Below are 26,092 nucleotides of genomic sequence, written 5' to 3'. Positions count from 1 at the left end.
CCTACCTATGCCTACTTGCTTTTGGTTATGCTTATACCATACCTATTATCTTGTACACGTTTTGACAGATAAATAAAAATAAAAATAAATTAGGGCTGGTATGCCATTCGTCTAGCGAAGAACGCCGTCGGGAAACGATTCCCAGTTCGACTCGAACCAAGATAGCTCGAACAGCTGATTCGCTCCGAGGTTTTTGTACAGCCACCTGAGGCACAGAAGGAGAAGATCTGCCCGTCGCTGCTGCTTTTCACCTGAGCAGCGCTAACAGAACAGAAGCGCTCGTAGCCCTGCCTTCCGCATTTCCCACTAATTGGACCTTCCCTCTTGCCGTCTTCTCTCTGGCTGGACAGTAGCGGGAAGCGCTGCCGGCGCCTCCGAACCCCGAGCCATGGAGTTCTCGGAGGAGAAGTTGCGGAAGTGGCTGAGCAAGGCAAGCGGCGGAAGTGGGGAGGAGGAAGAGTTTTAAACAAGCGCGAGCTGGTGGAAGCTGTGGTTTCGGCGTCCCAATTTTGGAGCACCTTCCCTGGCTTGAAGGGAGGGGGAGCGATTGCCTGAATCTATGAAATCAATGTGTTTTTCTTTTTCCGCTTTGGCAACTTTAAAATGTGTGGACTTCAACTCCCAGAATCCCTCAGTTAACATGGCTGGTTGGAGGGTTTTTGGGAATTGAAGTCCACGCATTTTAAAGTTGCCAAGTTTTGAAAAACATTAAAGGGATCCTTAGGGCTCTCTGAGCTCGCTTGTTTTCTTGGAGATGTTTCATTACCCTAATTAGGTAACATGTTTACTAGGCATCTAGTTACTAGGTATTCATTTATTATTATTTATTAATTTAATTTATATGCCGCCCAACTCCCGGGTGACTCTGGGCGGCTTATAGCAACGAAGCAACATTTGTAAGAGCAATTTAAAAAGACAATTAAAAACCCGTTAATAAAATCATACATATCTTTGTGGTCAAATGTATCATTTGATCAAGGTTGCCACAAGGTAACGTTGCCACAACTAGTGCACTAGTTACCAAGTTAGGGTAATGAAACTTATGCAAGAAAACAATCAGACAGCACCAAGGACTCCTCATTTCAACCCTGAGCTGTAAAACTCCTTTCATTGAAAAAAAATATTGCATTGCATTCCCTCTTGGTCGATTTCTTCCTGTTTGATGGTGCATATTTGGCGGGACCCAGGAGAAGAGCCTTCTCTGTGGCGGCCCCGACCCTCTGGAACCAGCTCCCCCCAGATATCAGAGTTGCCCCCACCCTCCTTGCCTTTCGCAAGCTCCTTAAAACCCACCTCTGTTGTCAGGCATGGGGGAATTGAAAATTTTTTCTCCCTTCCCTCTAGGCTTATAGAATTTATACATGGTATGTTTGTTGGTATGATTGGTCTCTTAAATTGGGGGTTTTTAGATTACTTTTTAATATTAGATTTGTTACTTTGTTTTTTATTGTTGTTAGCCGCCCCCAGTCTTCGGAGAGGGGCGGCATACAAATCTAAATAAACTAAACTAAACTAAACATATTCTATTGGACCTAATCTTCCCTATTAAGCCGCAGTTAATGGTACATGTTTTTGAGGGGTTTCATCAACCCTGTGGAGTTAGATTTTTCCCCTTTCCGCTTCAACCTAAATGAGGTTGGTGCTTACAGCAGTGAATTTAGTCATTTTCTTTCACAGGGACCTGCAGTTCATGTTTAAGATGATCAAAACTGTCTTTCTTATGTCTCCAGTATAAATTCCGAGATCTGACCATAGAAGAACTGAAGCACACAAATGAGTTGTATCCCAACATCAGGTTCACAATGAGCACCTACAGTAAGAATTCATATTTGGGGGAATAATACATTACAGGTAGTCCTTGGTTTACAACAGTTTGCTGAGTGACTATTTAAAGTTGCAACAGCACTGGGGGAAAACAGTGACTTATGACCGTTTTCCACACTTATGACTATAGCAGGAGTGGCCATGATCACTTGATAACTGACTCACATTTATAACGTTTGCAGTGGCTCAGGATCATGTGATGTTCTTTTCCAACTTTCTGCCAGCAAAGTTAATGGGGAAACTAGATTCAATTAACAAATGTATCACTTAGCAACATAAATTTTGGGTTTAATTGTGGTCATAAGATGAGGACTACCTGTACCTGCAATTTTGGGGGGATCTTATAAATCAGATGAATAAAGTGAAATAAATGCTGAATATTAATATTAATATACTGTATGCGGCCATCTGAAATATTTCTGCATTAATGGTATAATAGAATAACATTGCTTATTAATATAATGTATTTATTAGGAATTACACCCATTTCCTTTCAAATGTTTGGCAGTATGCATGGGATTGCAATCTAACTCTATGCTTTTCTTAAATTTTCAGCAATTTATCACTTTTAATATTATAAGCTTTACCACAATAGCATTGTAAAGCAAAATATATATTTACATACTGCTATTTTTTAAATTGGCATCCCCGTAGTTTTTGAATATATTTTCTATAGCATTGTGTTGCATTAGAAAATCTGTGTTTGCTGAATTTACTTTTTATGTCCTGTAATGATGCTTTGAAATTATATGTAATTTTTTATTTGTGTGAGCGTGTGTAATGCCTTTGTTTTTATCCTGCATTTATTACTTTTACAAAGTGTATTGGATATGTTAGGGTGGCAAATATATCCAACAACAATAACCTTGTCCGGTGGATTGGTCTGAGAGAGAATGGCTGGTCCAAAGTCACCTAGCTGGCTTTCAGGTGGAATTTGAACTCGTGGTTTCCTCCTTTCTAACTCAGTGCCTTAATTTATTTATTTATTAGATTTGTATGCCGCCCCTCTCCGTAGACTCGGGGCGTATATATACCACACAGGCACACATTTTTTTTAAAAAATAATAAAATTAATGTTTGATTTAGCTAATTTGAAATGTTAGGAACAATATATATCAGTACTAAATTAAGACAATTTTAAAAGGAAAGATTAAATCCATAGTGATATAATGTTTTGAATTTCAGCTTTTAAGGATGGATCCCAGAAAGACCTTCTGAACTTCGTTAGTACTGTTCCAGTAAAATATAAGGGTGAGGTTAAGCATTGTTTCCTTTATATTTCTTATTATTTGAATGCTTGATTCCAAAAAATATATTTTGAAATGTATTTAGATACAAAAATTATATGTTGCTTCAATGACAGGCTATAAATAGCTTACCACCAAGTAAAATAAGCAGCTAATAAAATAAAGAGTAGAATAGAATATAATAGAATTATTTATTGGCCAACTGTGATTGGACACACAAGGAATTTGTCTTGGTGCATATGCTTTCAATGTACATAAAAGAAAAAGATACATTTGTCAAGAATCATGTGGTACAACACTTAATGAAATAAAGAAGGGGTCAAATAAGCAATGAAGAAACAATCAATATTAATAAAAATCTTAGGATACAAGCAGCAAGTTACAGTCATTCAGTCCTAAATGGGAGGAAAAGGATGATAGGAATGATGAGAAAAACTAGTAGAAATAGAAGTGCAGATTTAGTAAAAAGTTTTACAGTGTTGAGGGAATTATTTGTTTAGTAGAGTGATAGTGTTTGGGAAAAAACTGTTCTTGTGTCTAGTTGTCTTGGTGTGCAGTGCTCTGTAGCGACGTTTTGAGGTAGGAGTTGAAACAGTTTGTGTCCAGGATGCGAGGGGTCAGTAAATATTTTCCCCGCTCTCTTTTTGACTTGTGCAGTATACAGGTCCTCAATGGAAGGCAGGTTGGCAGCAGCTGTTTTTTCTGCAGTAATAATAAAATAATAAAATACAGTGAACCCTCGAGTTTCGCGTCCTCAAGGATCGCGAAAGGGCTATTTCGCTAGTTTGCAACCCGGAAGTAAACTCCACCATCTGCGCATGCGTGCCCTTCCACGCATGCGTGGAAGTTTCCCCGCCGGGCAGAGGCTTCCCTGGGTCTTCCCCCTCTTGCCCCGGTAAGACCCCAGCGGCGGTGGGCTGGAGCGCGAGCTTGGGGCACCCTAGCTCCGCTTCCCAGCTGGGAAGCGGAGCCGGCAACAGCGTGGGCGGGCGGGCGGCGCGCGCGAGCTTGGGGCAGCCTAGCTCCGCTCCCCAGCTGGGAAGTGGATCTAGGGAGTCCCCACCGTGCGCGCGTTGCTGGGGAAAGCGCGCGCGCTTGGGAACATCCCAGCTTCGCTCCCCAGCTGGGAAGCGGATCTAGGAAGTCCCCACCGCGCGCGCGTTGCTGGGGAAAGCGCGCGCGCTTGGGAACATCCCAGCTTCGCTCCCCAGCTGGGAAGCGGATCTAGGGAGTCCCCAAGCGCGCGCGCTTTCCCCAGCAACGCGCGCGCGGTGGGGACTCCCTAGATCCGCTTCCCAGCTGGGGAGCGAAGCTGGGATGTTCCCAAGCGCGCACGCTTTCCCCAGCAACGCGCGCGCGGTGGGGACTCCCTAGATCCGCTTCCCAGCTGGGGAGCGAAGCTGGGATGTTCCCAAGCGCGCGCGCTTTCCCCAGAAACGCGCGCGCGGTGGGGACTCCCTAGATCCGCTTCCCAGCTGGGGAGCGAAGCTGGGATGTTCCCAAGCGCGCGCGCTTTCCCCAGCAACGCGCGCGCGGTGGGGACTTCCTAGATCCGCTTCCCAGCTGGGGAGCGAAGCTGGGATGTTCCCAAGCGCGCGCGCTTTCCCCAGCAACGCGCGCGCGGTGGGGACTCCCTAGATCCGCTTCCCAGCTGGGGAGCGAAGCTGGGATGTTCCCAAGCGCGCGCGCTTTCCCCAGCGGTGGGGACTCCCTAGATCCGCTTCCCAGCTGGGGAGCGAAGCTGGGATGTTCCCAAGCGCGCGCGCTTTCCCCAGCAACACGCGCGCGGTGGGGACTCCCTAGATCCGCTTCCCAGCTGGGGAGCGAAGCTGGGATGTTCCCAAGCCAGCGGGCACCCAGGGAAGCCGTTGCGCGAGCAACAGGGTGGGCGGGTGAAGGGCGGGCGGCAGTAGAAGCAAAAACACCATCTGCGCACGCGCAGATGGTGTTTTTACTTCCGCACCGCTACTTCGCTAAAAATCGATCATCGCGTGGGGTCCTGGAACGGAACCCTCGCGATGATCGAGGGTTCACTGTAAAGCAACTTTAACAGCATATTCTCAAGGAAAGGATCTAGATCAGCATGGGAATAAATACCTTGCCATCCCTTCCTTCCTAGTCTACTTACTTATGTGGATGGTTTCAATAAAATAAAAAGCAAGAATTTATGGTACAGCATCATTAGCAGATCTTTTTTCCCTTGAAGTCTGAAGTATGAAACAAAAAAAATCACATTACTTCAGCTAGACCAGTGTTTCCCAACCTTGGCAACTTGAAGATATTTGGGCTTTAACTCCCAGAATTCCCCAGCCAGCAAACGCTGGCTGGGGAATTCTGGGAGTTGAAGTCCAAATATCTTCAAGTTGCCAAGGTTGGGAAACACTGAGCTAGACAGTCTTATGAATCTACTAAGTAACAAAATAGATAAAATGAATGTTGCAGTTTCTTACCAAGGGAACTGGAAAGACTTGTTTTTAAAAAATAATAATAATAGTGAAAATAGAAAACAAGAAGGAAATCTGCCGCTGGCTAGATGTGAAGTTGATACTGCAACAGTGGGAAAAGGGGGAGATAAAAGCAGGGTGAAGGTCAGGAGGAGATTAAAGTAACAGACCTGCTACAATAGAAGCAGCAGAGGATGGACATTGTGGATGGACATTGTCCAGAGGAAGTCCATGGATGGAATTTCAAAAAATAATCAATTCTTGGCTGTAATTAGTGCAGCAGCTATCCCAAAGGTCTGGCAATAGACTTTTTAATTTTTGTATTATTTGTCAAGTACGTATTGGTAATATACACAGATTAACATTGTTTATATATATGAGATGGTACTGATAAGAGGGAACATTAGGACAGGGACCATAGGCACGCTGGTGCACTTATGCATGCCCCTTAGGAATTGGGTGAGGTCAACAGTGGATAACCTAAGAGTAAAGTTTTAGGGGTTTGGTGATGAAACTACAGAATCAGGTAGTGAGTTCTAGGCATGTACCACTCGGTTGCTAAAGTCGTATTTTCTACAGTCAAGTTTGGAGCGGTTCACTTTGATTTTGTATTTGTTGTATGCTTGTGTATTGTTGTGGTTGAAGCAGGGTGGGCTACTACCCTGATGGGGGGGGAACGCAGTGGGGTAGTGAAAATGGAGCTCCAATGCAGAGCACCCAACTTACACTGAAAGATGTTGAAAGAAAATGCCTGGCGTCCTGCATAAGCCACGCCCACAGTGTGGTAGTAAAAAATTTGGTAGCCCTTCAGTAGATTGAAACTGAAGTAGTTGTTGACAGGAAGGACGTTGTAGCAGATGATTTTACGTATGAGCTATGCTTAGGCCGTGCTGAAGGTGACGTACTTCTAAGCTTTCTAAGCCTAGGATTTTATGTCTGTTGCGAGTAGAGGAGTGGAGGGCTCTTCTTGTAAAGTATCTCTGGACACTTTCTAATATATTTATGTCTGATACGCGGTATGGGTTCTTATGTGTGGGACTTGGGAGGAGATCATGGGGCTATCAAAGAAAGGAAAGAGCTATCAAAAAGGTCCACCAGAAAAGACCTGCTGAAGAAGCTGCAGTGCTGATGGCCCACCAAAGTAGTCCAGCGGTAGAGCCTGAAACTTCCTGAAAGGGGATGCACAATAAGAACCCCAAGGTAGAGTTGACACTAGCTCCTCTTGGTTAGTAGCATGAGTAGCAAGCTCAATGACACACCCTAGTGGTTCACAGAGGAACTAAAGGGATCCTCACGTTAATCCAGATTGAAGGGGACAACAGCATATACCCTGTCCCTCATAAAGTAGCCTAGGGAAGGAAGTAAGTTTATTCCCATCCGAAATCAAACTACCCTTCTCATGGGACCTGGCTGTTTGTTTGTTGTTATCTTAAACTGAATCTACAACAAATAACAGCCGGTAATTATCAAGTCAGCAAACCAGTTTTCAGTATCAAAAGTTAACAATTTAACATAAGTCTAATAGTAAATACCCACTGGGTAACAAATGTACAACTCCTATGTAACATATACTGCAGGGTCTCTTCAGAATAGTAAAGTTTTAACTTCTCTTCCTGGAAAACCAACAGGGGTTAAGGAGGGAGGGGGGCAAAGCATTTCAGAGGGTGGGGGCTGATTTTTCATCCCTGTCATGAAGGGTAGGAAATTCATTCTCTCTGCTAGCTAAAATGAGAAGCAGTGCCTACATGGAATCTTTGCTAAACCAATTTTTTATTTTGTATTTTGACAGGTAGCATTTATAATATTCCAATTTGCATATGGATTTTAGATTCCTATCCTTTTACTCCACCCATTTGTTTTCTAAACCCTACCGCCAATATGGGGATTTCTGTGGGAAAACATGTTGACGTCCGTGGAAGGATTTACCTGCCATATCTACAAGCCTGGAGCCATGTAAGAATTAGATAAATACATTACATAAAACAGTGTTTCCCATCATTGGTAACTTGAAGATATTTGGACTTCAACTCCCAGAATTCCCCAGCCAGCTGGCTGGGGAATTCTGGGAGTTGAAGTCCAGATATCTCCCAAGTTGCCAGGGTTGGGAAACACTGACATAAAATTATATGTATTATCTTAATAAAATTTATATAAAGCTGATATACCTTTGTACCTCTTAGTAGCAGTTACCATTTTTCCACATATAATCACATACATAAATATGTGCAGTGTGAGATAAAATACTGTTTATTTGAATACAAAATGATTATCGTAATGCATACAAAATGCATGGTATTAGGTTTTTAGATTCCTTATTAATGAAGTCAAGTTAACCAGTGTTACTCAGGAGCGGATGAAAATTTCATCCCCCAAACTATGCCTTTTTTTTTTTTGAGCTGCAGTGGTGCAGTGATTAGAGTGCAGTTCTGCAGGCTGCTGCTGCTGATCATTGGCTGCCAACAGTTTGGCAGATCAAATCTCACCAGGCTCAAGGTTGACTCAGCCTTCCATCCTTCCAAGGCTGGAAAAATGAGGACCCAGATTGTTGGGGGCAATATGCTGATTCTGTAAACCACTTAGATAGGGCTGTAAAGCAACTGTGAAGCAGTACAGTGGTACCTCGGTTTTCGAACGCTTCTCAATTCGAACAAATTGGTATTCGACCAAGAAATTCAAAAAACTTTTGCCCTGAAATCCGAACAAACATTTGGAACTCGAACACTCAAGAGATCTGAAGACAGAAACCGGCAAGCTACAGAGAGAGAGTGACGAGAACAGAAGCAGGCAAGCTCTCCAGGTTCCTAAGAGGCCAGTAAGGGGCGTACACAAGTGCACTGGTGTGCCTTTCGTCCCGTCCAATTGTCTTTCCTTTCTCTCACTTATCATATACATTCTCTTTCTTTCATATATCCTCTCCTCTAAGTTCACTTTTACCCTTATATATATTACTACATGTCTATTTTTCTTCCTATGTATCTGTGTATTGGACAAATGAATAAATAAATAAAAATAAAGCTAGAGGGAGATACAACTGAGGAGGGGAATTTATCTTAAATTGTTTCGGTTCTCAACCAAATTGGTTCTCGACTACACTTCCAGAACGAATTGTGGTCGAGAACCGAGGTACCACTGTATATAAATCTAAGTGCTATTGCTATTGCCATTGCTATTAATCCATCATCCATCCATCCATCCTTTATTTATTTGATTTTTATTTTACTACTATTTAACTTTATAAATACAGCAGGATACAAACACAACAAACAAAATAAAAATACAGAAATACAAAAAAGGACTAAAAGCAATAAACATACAATACCAAAGTGGTGTTACAACTCAAATACCTCTGGAAAAAAACACATGGTATCCAACATCTTCCAAAAGTTGAGGAAGACAGGAACAGATGTAACCTTCAAATTCAAGGTCTGTAGAGATTCTCAGTCATGGTTCTCCAAAGGTGCTTTTTCAGGAGACAACTGGACTTTCTTGTTTTTTCTTTTGAGAAGCAAAAAAGAAAAAACAAGAAAATCCAGTTGTCTCCTGAAAAAGCATCTTTGGGAGTTAAGTTCAAGGCCACTCTAAAGGATCAGGTGTCTTTTGAACATTGACTTGCTAACTTCATGGAAGTGGGGATTGAGTACCATCAGCTGCTTCTCCTGGCTGGCACAATTATAATAGTCAACCTGACTTCTGTAAGAAGATGCAGACTTGTAGGTGGTCTGACAGGAACCCATAAAAGCATTTAAAGGCTAACACCAATAATTGAATTCTATCCAGAATCTGTTAAACAACCAATGTGGGGTTCCCAATACAAGCATGATAGGTTCCAGCAATACTTGCCAGTGAGCATGTGGGCTGCTCCATTATGTACCAACTGAAGTTTTTTAAAGGCAGCCCCATGTACATTGTAGTAGTGTAAATAGATGATAAAGAAACCACGAGCTGGTGCTGAAAGGTCCTCTTGTGCCTGGGAAGGCCACAATTTTTACATCAGCCAAAGTTGGGTAACAATCCCCTTGGCTATGTCCATCACCAGGAGCTGCATGTCCAGGAGGGCCTGTAAATTGTGGATCTACTTCAGGAATGGTGTCTCTTCATTCACAGTAAACACTGGAGCTGAAAGAGAACCCCAGTGTACACAACTTGTTAAGATTGTGTTTCCTTCCACTAAACCCTTACAGCTTCAAGGCACCAAGATGGGACTTCGGTGGCATCCCAGCTGTGAATGAATAAAATAACTCATTCATAAAAAGAATTAAGGACTCAGTCAGCAATTAGAATATGCTCTTGTTTTGTAAATCTAGCAACGTGAATCAGGGCATTTTCATCTGTATAGCCCTACTCCTATATTCTTACTTCGTTATTCTTGTATCTACAGAAACATTGGAAAATGGGTCATGAAACATTGAAAAAAAATACTATTTTGACATGTATTCCAATATTTTTGTGTCAGTGACTAATACCCATGCCTCATATTCCCAAGCAGTTTAGGCATCTAAAGGGCTATCTTAACATTTTTAATAGAAAATGTTTTAAGTGGTATATCTGTTATATAAATAATTTCTAATTTGTCCTATATTTATTGCAGCCACAGTCAGTAATTACAGGGTTGTTAAAGGAAATGAGCATAAAATTTGAAGAGGAACTTCCCTTATATGCGTTATCATCTTCTGATGAAACCAGACAGATGGACCTACTGTCTTACATCACAAAAATTGTTGAAGGTATTCATTTTTTCTGGAAACTTATTATCTGTTATTTGTGTGTATAATTCATAATTGTTATCCACTCAGAGTCCGTTTCAGAATGAGCGGCATATAAATGCAAGAGAGAGAGAGAGAGAGAATGCTCAGTTCACATTATGTTGTAAGCATAAGTTAGCATGTGTTTTGCTCAACCATGTGACCCTAGAACTACACAAAGAATACTATATGTATGTTAACTTATGCTAACAGCATAATGTGAACTGAGCATTCATGTGTGTCTTTGTATCACATCTAGGCTTGCCCAACCATGTGACCTTAGACCTACACAAGGAATACTACACTTCCATACCTGTTTGGTTTCTCTGCCTGTAATAAAACTAATTTTAGCTAATTTAAAAACAGAAATCCCAGGATTGTGCAAAAGTAGAAAATAAATGGCAGAAATCAGAAATGGCTGCTGAAGAACAAAATTTATTAATGCCATAGTTTTGGGGAAAAAACCTAAGAAATCTTAGTTTCCTCTCTTAAATGTACTGTCTCTAGGACCAAGCTATTAATGTATTTGGTATTAATGAATTTGGTATTGCTCATACCAATCAATTCTTTGTGTAACAAATGGTTACAGTGAAATAACCTTTGCTGAATTGGAACATTCCGAGAGGGAAATCTTTGCTCTTCCCACAGCTTGGATTGGAATGGGAACAAATCTCCTATTAATTCCAACGACATTCCTCTTTTCATCTTAAACAAAAGATCATGTTGCAATCCCTTGCATGTTATCTGGTGGTAAGATAAATAGAACATGGCAAATTTACATTTAAGTAAACATTCATGCAAAGGATTTGTTCAGGGATGGGCGTCAGAAATTTTATCAACAGGTTTTCTGCCCAGTTGCTGAGTGGCCGTGGTCATGGTGGGTGTGGCCTAGTCAGCCTCCTGCACCACGGCAGGGGAGAAGGTGCTTTTGCCCTCCCTGGACTCCAGAGACTTTCCTCCAGCCACCAGGAGGGTGAAAACGGCTGGAATGGGCCCATTTCCAGCCTTCCTGAACCTATAAACCTGTTTTTTTCAGTGAGCCTTCACACACACCCTGCACTTACCTGCAAAATGGGCCATGTGGGACTTCTGGGAGGGGTGGGGCAGGGTGGGAGAAGAGATGGGGCCAGTCAGGAGTGAGATTTGGGGGTTCTCTGAACTGCACAAAATCTTAGTTAGAGGTTCTCTCGAACCCTGTCAATCTTCAGCAGCCAACCCTGGATTTGTTTGCATAACCTTTTAAAAAAAATTACCATAATTGCAGTTATCCAGACCGAGGCATTTTAAAAAACTGTTTTTATTGAGTATCAGCATTTATGATAATGCATAATTGTTTATATAAATACCATATATGGTTTTTACTGTAGGTGAAAACAATGGACAATCAAAGGGAGAAGAAAAGAAAAATGATGGAGAATTACGCAAAGTTACAATAGTTGGGGCTGGAGATCTGGGCCTTGCTTGTATTTTGGCTATTTCAGCAAAGGTAAGCACTCACTATAATTATTATTATGTTTGTTTCTGTAATAAATTTATATTGTAACAAAAAAATTGGAGCCGAGGAATATTTGAGACCATATGCATAGATTTTCTCCATAGAAGTCTTCTAAACTATGGATTGTGGAATTACCTTATTAGAGATTAATAATGCATTTCTATTTATGTTCATTAAGATACATTTTGCCTCTAACCTCAGAAGACAGTGATCCCTCATTTATGGTGAGTGTTACGTTCCAGGACCACCCGCGATAAATGAAAATCCATGAAGTAGGGACAATAAATCTCTCTCTCTCCCTCCCAGACAGATTGTCCCTCTCTCTTTAACTCTCGTCTCTCTGCCTCCATCTCTCTCACTCGGGGAATCGTTGTGAGAGGCTCCCTGAGATTCCGCTCCGCACCCAGCAGCAAAGCATTGCATTCCAGGGGGCTACACGGGGCCTCTAGGTGGCAGGGACAAAGCAGACGTGCCTCTGAGTTAGCCAGTCCCTGCAGAGACAGTGGTGGTGGTGGGAGGCCTGGGGCATGGACGTGACATTTTGGGCGCTGCTGCTCCTCGAAGGGAAGCCGCTGAAGCTGCCTCAGGAGTTGCCACCGCCGCCACTGTCTCTGTCGGGAGCGGCTAACTCAGCGGCGTGCCTGCCTTGTCCCTGCCACCCGGAGGCCCCGTGCAGCTGCCTGGAATATGATGCTTTGCTGCTGGGTGTGGAGCAGAGCCTCCAGGAGCCCCTCGCAAAGATTCCCAGAGAGAGAGAAATGGAGGCAGAGAGACGAGAGGTAAAGAGAGAGGGGGGAAGTGAGGGACAATAAGTGAGAGAGCCTTCTCTGTGGCGGCCCCGACTCTCTGGAACCAGCTCCCCCCAGAGATTAGAACTGCCCCTACCCTCCTTGCCTTTCGTAAACTCCTCAAAACCCACCTTTTTCATCAGGCATGGGGGAATTGAGATATCTCCCCCGGGCCTCTATAATTTATGTATGGTATGTTTGTAGGTATGTCTGCTTAAAAATGGGGTTTTCTTAACTACTTTAAATTTTTAAATTGTAAATTATTAGATTTGTTATGAATTGTTTTATTGTGTTGTGAGCCGCCCCGAGTCTACGGAAAGGGGCGGCATAAAAAATCTAATGAATAAATAAATAAATAAATATGTGCATGCGGGGAATCCTCCTCGCGAGGGGCTCCCGGAGGCTACACTCCACACCAGGTTAAGCCCCAGGAGCAACCCGTGATGCACCCAGTCCACGAAAGGTGAACCGCGGAGTGGCGAGGGAACACTAATTTTTATTAGATGTATTAAGAATTCACTTTTACTTTCTTTTTAGTTTATTTGTATGTGATATTTTACCAAAAAAAGCTTAACATTCTGTACTGTTATTATTCTAATTGGGTTGAATCCCACAGACTTCTCAGAATACAATTCATATTTGCTTTAATGAATAACATTTTTTTCCTTTCTTTTGAATCAATTTAGGATGTTGCTGACAAAGTGGTTGTCTTGGACTGCTCAGAAGCTACAGTGAAAGGAGGAACAATGGACCTAGAAATCTTTGACTTGCCTAAGGTGGAAATTAGTCGAGGTAGTGTTACAGTGTGTAGTATTTTCTATTTTTAAATTTTTTTGATTATTATACAAACAAACAATCAAACAAAACAAGACATATAAACATACTTATATACAGATTGAATTGCTTAATGTTTAATACTTTACAATTCTGTTTTTATTAGTTCGTTTCCTTCCCGTAAATATTAGTTCTTTTTTTTTCTATCCAATTATATAGTTTTCCCCAAACAGTATAGTAGTCCTTATTTTGTTTATTCTGTAATTCATATGTTAATTTACTTAATTTAGCACAGTCTATAGTATTTTCTAGCAATATTTCAAACTCAAGTACTGTATGCACCTGGGTATAAATTATTTTGGAAACTTCTTTCACTGCAGTGCTTTAGACATAGCTTGTACTATGTGGATAATCCTACATACATGTAAAATGGTTAATGTATTCATCCCAGAGCTCAGCAAATACAAAGCATACTCAATGATCTACATACATGAAATATTAATGCATATTATATATATATTCTTCCTGAGTTTTCTATCTGCATTCCAAAATGGGCAGAACTTAGCAAGAATTTTGTGTAAAGAGACATTATTACATAATAGATTGAATTCTCTATGACTTTTTGCCATTAGTTCAATTTCATTATAATAATTCCTCTGTTAATTATATATATATGAGAAGTGGTTAGAAGTGATATGTTTGCCTGTTTATCTGAAGTCAGGAAATTGGGCCATGTATTATTATAGATTTGATTTTTTTTAAATGCCATTCTTGAAAATAATACATATTCAACAATGCTTTGCAATTATTTATAGATTTTTCTGCATCAGCGGACTCAAAGTTGGTGGTGCTTACTGTTAATTCTTTAGGTAATGCTCAGTCCTATCTGGAAGTTGTACAGAGCAATGTGGAATTGTTCAGAGGCATTATTCCATCAATAGCTCATTACAGTCAACACAGTGTACTGCTTATTGCTTCTCAGCCAGGTACTGTATGGCAAAAATTAATATAATTTTGTGAAGTTTAAAACACAAGATATGATTTGCAATTGATATTATCTTATGGTTTTTTAACATCTTCTTAATAAGCATTAAGAGGTATCTTGTTTTGTTATAATTCTCAACCAGTATTAGGTAAAAAATTTAAATCCGGTTATTTTATTTTGTTCTACACGATGAACTGGTTATTGGGAATTTCTTTTTAGGCAATTTTAAAACCTCAATAGATTTTTCTGATTCCAAATATTGTATAAAGATTGTGTGGTTTGTTACATGATTCAACTCCATTGTTTATCTCCAATGAGGGAGTACCAGGATTATAATATTTTAAAATAACAAAACTATACAGATGAAGCATGGAAACAAAAAGCAGAAACCTGATATACCACTTACCAAAAAAATCAGCCTAACTATTTTGGTATAATTATTCTTTCTGTTCTGTTCACATGCAAAAAGTGAACAATGACAATTCAAGACTGTAAAGTGCTTGTGCTATTTTTCTAAAATTGAAGAGTAATATTTTTGCTGCTTTCCATGCTTGATAAATCCATAAACCCATATTACTTATAGTCATGCTTTTTGAGTTTTGTTCATGCACTTAAAGCAATATGTACAAGATACTTTAAACCACTATTTTATATTCATTTTAAAATATTTGTCAATTTTCTTATTTTTTTTAATCACAAGTACAGTAGAAATAATGACCTATGTGTCATGGAAGTTGAGTGGATTTCCCAAAAGCAGAGTTATTGGAATTGGTTGCAATTTGGATTCATCAAGATTCCAATATATTATTACAAATCTGTTGAAAGCCCAAAGCAGAAGTAAAGACAACTGGATTATTGGTGAACAAGGAGTAAACAAAGGTAAAACTGTAAAATACAACTGTATGATTTAGGAATCTACATTTTAGATTTTCTTTCCTTTTTGATTTAGGACATAAATAAGCACTTTTATATTTGTTTGAGAAAACATTAAAATTTATGCTGAAGGTACAATTTTATAAATAGAAAATGTCGGGTAGTCCTTGTTTAGTAATTGGGACTAGAAAATGGTCATTAAACAAAGCTGTCACTAAGTGGGGAATCAAATGACAGCAACTATATGCCTTCACTTTTTTCACTTTTCTACCCTTTTGAATGCTCACCCTGCTTCGGGGATAATAAGCAAGAAGGAACAAATGTTTAAATTGTTCATCCTGTTCCTGATCCATTTTCTCTGTCCTTCTCTCACAGGGTAGGAGATTGAAGAGGAGGAAATTACAAAATATTTAGAGGCACACAATGGGAAATACACTGGAAGTTTGCCAGGGCATTCCTTTTGATGTGTATTCCCTTGCTTTTATAACCCTTCCTTAATCTTTCTGCTCAGCAAATGGGGGGAGGGGGGGAGGGAAGATAAACAATGGGTCAGACACAGAACAACATATTCTGATTACAATGGTGATCAAATGACTGAGGGACTCTGCAAAGATTGTAAATACTCACCTTGATTGCAGAGTTATTATTTTTTACATCACCATTATAACTTCAAATGGTCGCTTCAATTGATTGAAGTAATTGGTATGCGGTCTACCTTAAAACATTTGCCAATTTCTGCTTTAATTAATAGCTAATAGGAGAAATTAGAGGGAGTATTGTACCTCTATTAGCATGACATGATAGATTACGAAGTACATAGTTTGAAAACCAAGACACTTTATCTAACTATCCAAATGTTTGACAAAGAATATTAATTGCAATTGTCTTATACAGTGGCAGCATGGAGTTCTAATGCAGTGATAAATCCCGGTGATAAGTTAACAAATGATCAACAGGTGTTGACTAACAGGTAAAACATCTATGCCTCTGTCAAAACATCTATGCCTCTATCCATTTAGTAGGAAATGACACTTATTTTAATGGGACTTCTATATAAGCTGATATAGGATTTTAGCCCAAATTTAAATGTTCACCTCTATCTGAGTAGCACAATCTACATTATTTAACTATAAAATACTTATAGTATTTGAATATAACAACAACTCTGGTGAAAATATGTGGATATGAAAAGAATATGTTGTTTGTTGGCAAAGTCTTAGATGTATTTCTTTTATTTAGAGCCATGGAAATTCTGAAAGGAAAAGGCCAAAGGTCTTGGTCTGTTAGTCTGTCAATAGCTGATCTGACTGATACTATATTGAATGATAAAAGAAAAATACATTCTATATCAACCACAGTGAAGGTAAGCAGGAAACGGATTTTACTTTTGAAGCAGACTGAATAATAAGTCTATAGATAAAAGTTGAAAACCATTAGAAGAATGGAAAATATTATGAATCTACGGGTACACCTGATTTTGGCTTGAGAATACCTGGCTAACCATTTCTTCTTGTCCTACGTATCCCATAGCGGAGGCCAGTTGGTTTTGGGTTTTTCTGATCCATTCGAAAGTGGAAATGATTCTTTTCAACTTTCATTTTACAGAAAATTTGCTATTTTCATGGCTTGTGTTGCGACATGGCAACATCAGAAATTGGCCCAGCGCCTTTTCATTCCAGATGTCAAAAATCCTCTTTGTTGGTTGCTATCAGTTTTCTTCTTTTTAAAAATACTTAATTGAAAATACAATTCTAAATATCACTTTTAACAGAATAAATGATATTTCTTAGCAATAAGGATCAGACAGATTAGTCTTTTTGCTGGTTTATTTCAGTCCTACCTTTTGATAACTAATATGGTTTAAAAAGCCAATGTGATCTAAAGTATAATTTTTTTTTTATTTTTGTGGTTTTTATGCTATAAATCACTTGAAATAATATAGTTCCAGACAGTCACTAAGTAAGAGCAAAGAATTAGTTTCTCTATTTCTTTGCTGTTATCTAGGGTAAATCTGGGATTTTATAACTCAGATAAAAATACATCTAAATTGTGTAATTACCATATTTTTTGAAATATAAGACACACTTTTCCTCCCTAAAAGAGGCTGAAAATATGGGAGTGTCTTATACTCCAAATGCAGCTTTTTCAAAGCTTTTTTCCCCAGCCCTAAGGAGGTGCTAGGGCTTCCTACTCCCTCCGAAGCAGTTTTTCCTGCTAAGTCTTTGCAGGCTGGTTTTCATTCCTACTCCCTCTGAAAAAGGCTTTTTCAGCCCTAACCAGGGCATAAAATAATGAAGCTGAACAGACTAAGGATGCTAGCCAGATGAATACCTGGTAGGTAGATCCCCCCCCCCCCCCATTTTCCTTCCCCAAAACTAAAGTGCGTCTGATACTCTGGTGCTTCTTATACTCTGAAAAATATGGTACTTCAACCTCAGGGATCGGTCCTCTCCCCCCTGCTATTTAATATCTACATGAAACCGCTGGGTGAGATCATCCAAGGGCATGGGGTGAAGTATCATCCGTATGCTGATGATATCCAGCTGTACATCTCCACCCCATGTCCAGTCAGCGATGCAGTGGAAGTGATGTGTCGGTGCCTGGAGGCTGTTGGGGGTCTGGATGGGTGTCAACAAGCTCAAACTCAACCTGGACAAGGCGGAGTGGCTGTGAGTTTTGCCTCCCAAGGACAATTCCATCTGTCCATCCATTACCCCGGGGGGGGGGGGGGAATTACTGCCCCCCTCGGAGAGGGACTGCAACTTGGGCGTCCTCCTCGATCCACAGCTGACATTGGAACATCATCTTACGGCTGTGGCGAGGACGTTTGCACAGGTTCACCTGGAGTACCAGTTGCGGCCCTATTTGGACAGGGAGTCATTGCTCACAGTTGCTGATGCCATCATCACCTCGAGGTTCGATTACTGCAACGCTCTCTACATGGGGCTACCTTTGAAAAGTGTTCAGAAACTTCGGATCGTGCAGAATACGGCTGCGAGAGCCATTGTGGGGTTACCCAGGTTCGCCCATGTCTCTCCAACACGCCGTGGCTTGCATTGGCTGCCGATCAGTTTCCGGTCACAATTCAAAGTGTTGGTAATGACCTATAAAGCCCTACATGGCATCAGACCAGAATATCTCCGGGATCGTCTTCTGCCGCACAAATCCCAGTGGCCGATAAGGTCCCACAGAGTTGGCCTTCTATGGGTCCCGTCGACTAAACAATGTCGTCTAGTGGGCCTCAGGGGAAGAGCCTTCTCTCTGGCGGCTCCGGCCCTCTGGAATCAACTCCAGAGATCAGAACTGCCCCCACCTTCCTTGCCTTTTGTAAATTGCTCAAGACCCACCTATATCGCAAGGCATGGGGGGAATTGAGACATCTCCCCAGGCTTATATAGTTTATATATGGTGTGCTTCTGTTGTATGATTTTTAAATGATGGGTTTTTAGATACTTTCTTTTAATATTAGATTTGTTTCATTGTATACTGTTATTATTACTGTTGTGGAGCCGACCCGAGTCTGCGGAGAGGGGCGGCATACAAATCTAATTAATAATAATAATAATAATAATAATAATAATTAATTATTATTATTATTATCTTACAAGTAGTAACTGGCATATTACAATTCATGCTTGAAGTGTCTTAAATTTCATATACCTTTCATGGCATCTAGATAATGTGTAAAAACATGTTTTTTTCCCCTAGGGGGTTTATAATATAAACAGCGAAGTATTTTTAAGTATGCCTTGCGTACTTGGAATCAGCGGTGTAATTGAAATCATGAAGCCTGTGGAAGAGGATACTGTAATTGAAAAACTTCAAACCAGTGCTGCATCTGTCAATGACCTTCAACAGCAACTGAAGCTCTGACTGCCAGATTTTTGTTTTTAAAATATTTGAGATTTGCAGAAAAGGTATTAATGACCAACTGGGTCCAACATCAAATTCTCACAGTATGGAAACTTTAGTGAATATTATTATACGGTAAATAAAATTAGACAAAAACATTTAGGTTAGGGAAGGTGTTAAGGGCCATAGCCTTATACATAAGATATTTTCTAATCATAAATTACTATACTTCTTTGCCCTTTCCTCATCATGCTATGGCCTTCAATACTACTATTCAACTTTGTTCTCTTAAGTAAATTTTTATTTTAATCAGAGATGTTAAACGATCAGAGGTAATATATTATTTCCCATACATTATTGACTGTATAAAGATAATATACGTTTCTTAGAAACAGCACAGTATTATCTAAAATCAATGTTCATGATTCAACATATTTATGTTTTTTAAAAAATGTTTACACTACCAAATCAGTCATCTGAAGTTGCCATTATATTGCACCAATATTACTTTAGGTTCAATATGTCTAAACAGAGTTCTCAGAGTGTTCTGTATAGATTTTAAAGATTTAGGGTAAAGTCTTGGATGAAAGCCATTAAAAATATTAGCATAATATATTGCTGCACTATTGGCTCTCAAGATCTAGAGATTCTTTCTGTTTTAGGCACAGTACCTACTTTGTTTATTCTTTTTTAAAATCTCACCCTAAAACTAAGGAGGACCTACCAAAGTAATATTTTTCTTGAAATTGGATCCATGTTCCTGGAAAGGTACATGGACAACATGTAAATGCACTACAGTATTCATTATTATGCAGTAGTTAAGTTTTAATGTATTTGGCTGCTCAGTTCTACTATTGCACTAAGCTTTTAGCAATACAAAAAGATTTCCCACACTAAATTTAATAAAATATCATTGTGTAATTATGTATGCCTACAATGACTTTTGCTATTTTTCCTTAGATTATTTTTTTTAAAATTACGATATGGGGAAAAAAACCCTTGTAAATGAGATATTAATAAAGGTAATAGTATCAATCTGATGTACATCTTTTGCTTTAAATTCTAAATTTCAGAGGTAAAGAACTAATGAGGAAATGATGCACAATTTTATGGGTGCATTGCTGGTATTTTGAATCAGAAGTAACAATATCCTACAGAATTTCAGCATATGTACTTGGTGACTTTGGTCAGTTATTTTCCCTCAAAACTACAATGGAGGAATTGACAAGCCACTAATGAAAAATGTTGCCCAGAAAACTGAAGTGGGCAATCACCAGCTGATTTAAAAACACACACACAGAAAAAACCAGGGCAGAAAGAGCAGGTTGCGAAGCCACCTATCCTAATTTTAAAACAAATAACGGTTTGTTTGTGGACGCTATCTCGGCTCCTTGCAAGCTTTCATCTGTTGAAGAGCCTGGCCAAAGTTTTCTGTGCTACTTCAGCAAACACTCCTTGAAAGACGAGAGTTTGCAGGGGATGAAATAGGATAACAAACTCCCGCTGCTCTCTGGACCGGATGCTGTTTAACATTCTGAGTCCCAAGTGACAGAGACGAGGGCTGCCTTGTGCCACCGGCTGGCGAAAATATACCGAGGCAGAATGCTGATGCCATGCAAATGCAAGTAGCGCTTTGCTCCCGCAGCTTCCAGCATTGCAACCCCTGTTTCGCCTGCTTGCAGAGATACCCCCGCAATAGCACCATTATTTCATTCTGGGCGGCATGGGTTGTGCTCCTTTTTGCACGTTTTACCACACAATGCACATGCTAACACCTATGGCAGAGATTTCCAACCTCACCACAGGCCAGTCCCATACTCCAGAGCTTTGGTAGTCACAGGATTGGCCATTTGGTCATCCCGGAGCAGCTTCTCCATCCGGGTGCTAGGAAAGGAGAAGAAAGGGAAGGAAGAAGAGGAAAGAAGGAAAGGAATGAAGGAAAGGAAGAGGAGGAAAGGAAAGGGAGGAAGGGAAGGGAGGGACTACAGCTACTGCTCTGAAATATGGGCCTGACCTTTCCAACATCAGCAAGCCGCCGTCAAATAAGCTTCAATTATTTTGTAATAATTACACAAATTTTAATAATTTTGTTAAAATTAAAATAAACATTTGCAATTTTGTTATAATTAAATAAGCATTTATAATTTTGTTATATTAAATAGGTTTCTCTTATCATTATTTTACAAAAGTATTTACCTTTAAAAAAAAATCATATTAGTGGTCTGCAGGACTTAAAATTATGAATTAGGATCCCTGGGATTTAAAGTTATGATTTTGGTGGTCCCTGATGTCCAAGAGGTTGGAGACCCCTATTCTAACCCACCCCCTCTGCTCAAGTAGAAGAGCTTATACCATTTGAGACAAGTGACAGTCCAGCCTTTTCTTAAAAACCTCCAGCGATGAAGCACCTGAACTCAAACTATTCCACTGGCTAAACTGTGCTCACTGTTAGGAAAGTTTGTTTGTTTGTTTATTTGTCAAAATGTGTAAAAGATAATAGGTATGGTATAAACATAAAACAAAAGCAAGTAGGTAATAGGTAAATTTGGACAATAGGAAACTATTATATAAAATTTATATATATTATATAAATAATATATTAATATTATAATATAATTATATATGTGTGTGTGTGTGTGTGTGTGTGTGTTTTCGTAGATTTTCACGGGTATATGTATGTAGATTGTTCTGAGTTCGGGTTTTGCCCTCTGTAATATTTAAATATTACACAGGGCAAAACCCGAACTCAGAACAATGTAATTATATATGTAATGTAATTATATATTATATAAAAAGTTTTCACAGAATACTTTTCCCCTTCTTAAACTGTGGGAGGATTAGAATCTAGCCAATGAACTACAAACCCAGAACAGAATAGGAAATTGATTTGCCCTCCTACCCTCTCTATTATTTGTCTTCGCAGAGCGACTAAAGTGAATCTACAGTACAGTACAGTACATTTTTCTCCTATGGTCGAAAGGAGGGGAGGGGGGGAAAATACCAAAAACGAGTTAGCCGCCGGAAGTGACGTTTCGCAGTCTCGCCGAGCGGAAACGGATCGCGGAGGCTGTCGGAAGCAGAGCTCCGAAAGGTTCTTGTTCGTCGTCCGGGAGTTGAGAGTAGGGGTGGGGGGTTGGAGGTTGTGGAAGGTAGCACGGCTAAGGGAGGAACCGCCGCCGTCGCCATGGCCTTCTCCGATAGTCAGCTGAAGAAAATGCTTACTAAGGTAAAGGCCAGCCTGCTCCTCTAAGCAGCCTTTGAGTCGGTTCAGTAGCCCAGTCGCTCTCTTTGAAGGCCTCTCTAACAGTTTTCTTTTTTGCCGGGGGGGGGGCAACCATAGAGCAAAAGGCCAGAGCGCCTTTCCTTTGGGGGAAGAGAGATCTATCCGAGGCCTTTCACTTTTCCACCCACTCCTGAACTGACCGTTGTTTGCCGCTTCTTCGCCAACCGTTTCGCATCCACAAATAAAAACAGTGTCGAAAACTTTGGGCGCCTGTCTATTACAACAGCCAGCTTTAAATACAGCACGAATAGCCTAAGAAAAATACCGAAGTCCGTTTTCTGTCATCCCTGGGGGGTCCAGGAGGCTATAATTAGAGGAATTTTTTTCTAATCTTCCAAATGTTTTCTTCCACTGGTATTTCCAGTGAGCCTGTCTTATATAAGGTAATAAGCGGGCTGTAATTTTTGAAAACTCTGGCTCCTATTTGAGAAGCTGGCCTGTACGACCAGTTGTTCATCTTGAAATTAAGACAGTTTTTTTCTCCCAAAACATGAGGCTTCTTGCACCCTTTAAGTTCTCCGCCCTTATTTTATTTATATTATTTATTTATTATCTGGACTTATAGGCTGCCCAACTCCCAGAGGACTCTGGGCGACTCACAGCCAAATACAGGCAAGAAGAGGTAACACAAAAACCTCCTAAAAGCAGTGTCTAAAAACAGGCATCAGGCAATTTAAAACAATGAATAACAACCATGCATACCCCTGGCCTGCCGGAAGAGATAGGTATTTAAGGCTTTCTGGAAGCCAATAGAGTGGAGGCAATCCAGATCTCCGGAGGGAGCTGGTTCCAAAGAGCTGGAGCAGCCACAGAGAAGGCCCCATGGGCCTGCTGGCCAACATTGTTTAGCCAACGGGACCTGGAGAAGGCCAACCTTGTGGGCCCTTATATGCGGTACGAAGCGGTCTTGCAAATACTCTGGCCCTAGACCATGTAGAGCTTTAAAGGTGATAACCTTGCATTGTGCCCGGAGACCTGACGGGAGCCAGTGCATATGGTGGAGAATTGGTGTGATGTGGATGTACCTAGGTGCACTCAAACCGGCTCTTGCATCCCTGATTGATAAGAAGGGCCTTAAAATAAAAACTGAATTTCTGCAGGCCAGTAGTTCTCGTACCTGAGTGGTCCTTAGTAGGAGAAAGGCTGAATGTTTCTTTCAAAACTTATTCTACAGTCATCAAAAGAAAACAAGTGCTCCTTCTGTACATCATTATGGTCTTCTTAGTTCTCAGGTAGTCTCATGTTATGGACTGTTGGAGACTAGTTATCTCAGCAGAAAGAAGTATAAGCTGAATTTGGTGTCTGAAGTCTTGTAGCAATTCCCCCCCCCCTCTCCAATATTAGATTGGACCAGGTTATAGGAAGTTTGGAGTCTTATTTGAAAGTGAATATACAGGGCTGTTTGGTTTTGTTTGCTGTAAATTGTCTTTGCATTTAGGACAAATACAAAGCCACTGGTCTTTCTCAGTAACCCTTTGTTTGGTTTGCCTTTTTCAAGTTTTCAGTTAGTCTCCACTTGTGTTTTATTTCTTTTTTTCCCCAGGACATTTTACAATTAGCCACTTCATCATCATCATCTTCTTCTCTTCCTTCTCCTTCTTCTTCCTCTTCTTATTTTCCTCTTCCTATTACTATTACTACTATTTAAATTAGTAGGGCTTAAAGAAATACAAAAAAGTTGAAGTAAACTTTCTAAACAAATTAATGTTTTCATGCATTTGAAAGATGAATTTGATGCAAGATTCACTACTTTTAGGTTTCTGTTACATGTCAATAAATATGCTTTTTAATATCTGAGGATTTTCTTCTTTTTTATTTTCTGCCTTTTATGTGCACTCTGTCACTTGGATGTGGTAGCATATAAAAATCCTTATATGTCATTTCAGTATAGGTCTGAAAGAGTAAATGACAATGCACGTAAATGTTATGTGAATGCTACAATATATTGTATTAGATGAATGCTGTCATTTTGGCATCTTGACTTGTTATGGATAACGTATCATCTTGAAGGATTGGTAGAGAAATGTATCTAATGTGACTATTACATATTATATGTAGATGTTTATCACCTTTTTATAAAGTTTGTAGATATTTTTGTAAGCCGTAAAGTAACTTATATGTGCATGTTTGCAAACACACTTATATTTGTGGACCAAGCAGAATTAAATATGTTTAAATGGTTTTAATTATCTCCACAGTCAGCTGATCTGTCCAATAATATCTTGTACTGCACACATACATGTTTCTATATGTCTATGACATATGGAGTTCTATGATCACAATGTGTTTTGCCTTAAACATTTTTACCTGTGAAATTGTTCTGTTGGATTATCAATAGGAATAAGCATGATCAATTGGGAACAGTTACAATCTCATGATACAAATATGAAATTAGTATGACCTATTCCATGTTATTTATATGGAGGTCCCAAAAGTAAAGGCATTTTCTAATGAATCAACATCAGGAAAATCACACTGCAATTACATAACATGTAAGTAAATTAAGAATTAAGTATTTAGGATAGTCCAGAAGTTGTTGAATTCCCAATACTCCTTATCACTGTTAATTCCTGTGTGGTGCTGGAAAAGGAGTCTGGAGATACCTGGAGGGCCACAGACTTCTAATCCTTAAGGTGGATGGATATGGGCTTTATCCACTGGGGCCATTCCACATACAGAATGGCTTCTAACACTTGAACCTATATTATTCCTTTCCTGCATTCTTCATAATTGCTTTGACGAGATGGGTGATTTGTAAGAAAGAAAATGTGGGTATAAAATAAGAAAAATTCCTGCTACACGAACAGAGAGTTGTACTCCCATAACATCAGAAACAGTATACTGTATAACCTGCAGTTGAAGATTCCAAACACTAGTAAGCTGGTATATGGGTTTACTATTAGAAGTGTTTTAAAACATTATTATTCTTTTCTCTAGTACAAATACAGAGACTTGGCTGTTCAGGAAACTGTCAACGTTACTGGCCAGTATAAAGATCTCAAACCTGTTATGGATAACTATGGTAAACTGCTGTTTTCTGTATTTTGCAGTATGGTTTTTGTTAACATGCGACTATTATATAGTAATATTTAGTCAATTCGTTGCATTTCAGGAAAATAGTTTTACTGAGATATTCTTCATTTAACAAGTAATCTGTTTAGTGACCACTCAAAGTTAAAGTTAGTTCTTGACATACAGCCACAATTGTAATTTGAAAATTCATTGTTGAATTCATCATTCATTAGGTCTGCAATCATGTGACTGCACCCAATTTTATACCTGTTTTGCCATTGTTAAGTGAATCTCTGCAATCATTAGGAAGACAAGTGATCTTGATTTGCCACTTTCCCCATTGACTTTGCTTTTTTTGAAGCCAAATGGAAAAGTGCAAATCACAATCATGTGACCGGAGGACACCGCAGTCACCATAAATACTTACCAGTTGCCAAGATCTGAATTGCAATCTTGTGACTGAGGGATATTAAGATAATAGAAGACTACTCGCTTTTTAAGTCGCTTTTTTCAGCACACTAACATTAAAGTCATTAAATGAATGCTTATAGGTCAAGAACTATTTGTGCAACAGCGCTGGAAAAGTGATTTAAAGTTATTCCTCAAAACTATGAACATAGTGGGATCCCCTAGTCCAGTGATAGTGAACCTTTTCAGAACCGAGTGCTGAAAAGGGAGCTTTTCACTTTGCGTACATACGTGCACTCACCTGGGCTACAACCAGGAAGATGAGCTGCCCAGGGGGCATGTGCACACCAGAAAATGAACTACAA

The 26,092-nt window shown here is 39.8% G+C and overlaps 2 protein-coding genes across 4 annotated transcripts in view; both read left to right on the top strand.

The window, feature by feature from the left end:
- The first annotated feature begins 207 nt into the window (after positions 1 to 207).
- UEVLD (UEV and lactate/malate dehyrogenase domains) lies at positions 208 to 20,059 on the top strand. Of its 2 annotated transcripts, XR_011560332.1 has the most exons (13): positions 297 to 430; positions 1,731 to 1,815; positions 3,010 to 3,075; positions 7,305 to 7,468; positions 10,104 to 10,239; positions 11,625 to 11,743; positions 13,227 to 13,332; positions 14,130 to 14,300; positions 15,005 to 15,178; positions 16,067 to 16,142; positions 16,412 to 16,535; positions 18,881 to 19,780; positions 19,823 to 20,059. XR_011560332.1 is itself a non-coding variant. In XM_070764498.1 (12 exons), the coding sequence occupies exons 1-12, from the start codon at positions 389 to 391 to the stop codon at positions 19,043 to 19,045; spliced, it is 1,428 nt and encodes a 475-aa protein (XP_070620599.1). In that variant the 5' UTR covers positions 208 to 388; the 3' UTR covers positions 19,046 to 20,059. The 2 variants fall into 2 exon arrangements, 1 of the variants encoding a protein (XP_070620599.1); XM_070764498.1 differs by having other exon boundaries at positions 208 to 430; positions 18,881 to 20,059.
- Positions 20,060 to 22,064: 2,005 nt separating this feature from the next.
- TSG101 (tumor susceptibility 101) overlaps positions 22,065 to 26,092 on the top strand; it is a 46,891-nt gene continuing 42,863 nt past the window's right edge. The window contains exons 1-2 of one of the 2 annotated variants that reach the window (XM_070764480.1): positions 22,065 to 22,250; positions 25,245 to 25,329. In XM_070764480.1, coding sequence (XP_070620581.1) covers positions 22,209 to 22,250; positions 25,245 to 25,329 — 127 coding nt within the window. In that variant the 5' untranslated portion in view covers positions 22,065 to 22,208. The remainder of the gene's footprint in view (positions 22,251 to 25,244; positions 25,330 to 26,092) is intronic. The other variant, XM_070764487.1, reaches the window with a different exon arrangement.

Source organism: Erythrolamprus reginae, chromosome 1 (assembly GCF_031021105.1).
Source record: "Erythrolamprus reginae isolate rEryReg1 chromosome 1, rEryReg1.hap1, whole genome shotgun sequence".
In the NCBI taxonomy this organism is placed as follows: Eukaryota; Metazoa; Chordata; class Lepidosauria; order Squamata; family Dipsadidae; genus Erythrolamprus; species Erythrolamprus reginae.
The sequence above is the reverse complement of the archived record's forward strand: the minus strand, read 5'-3'. Positions and strand labels throughout refer to the sequence as shown.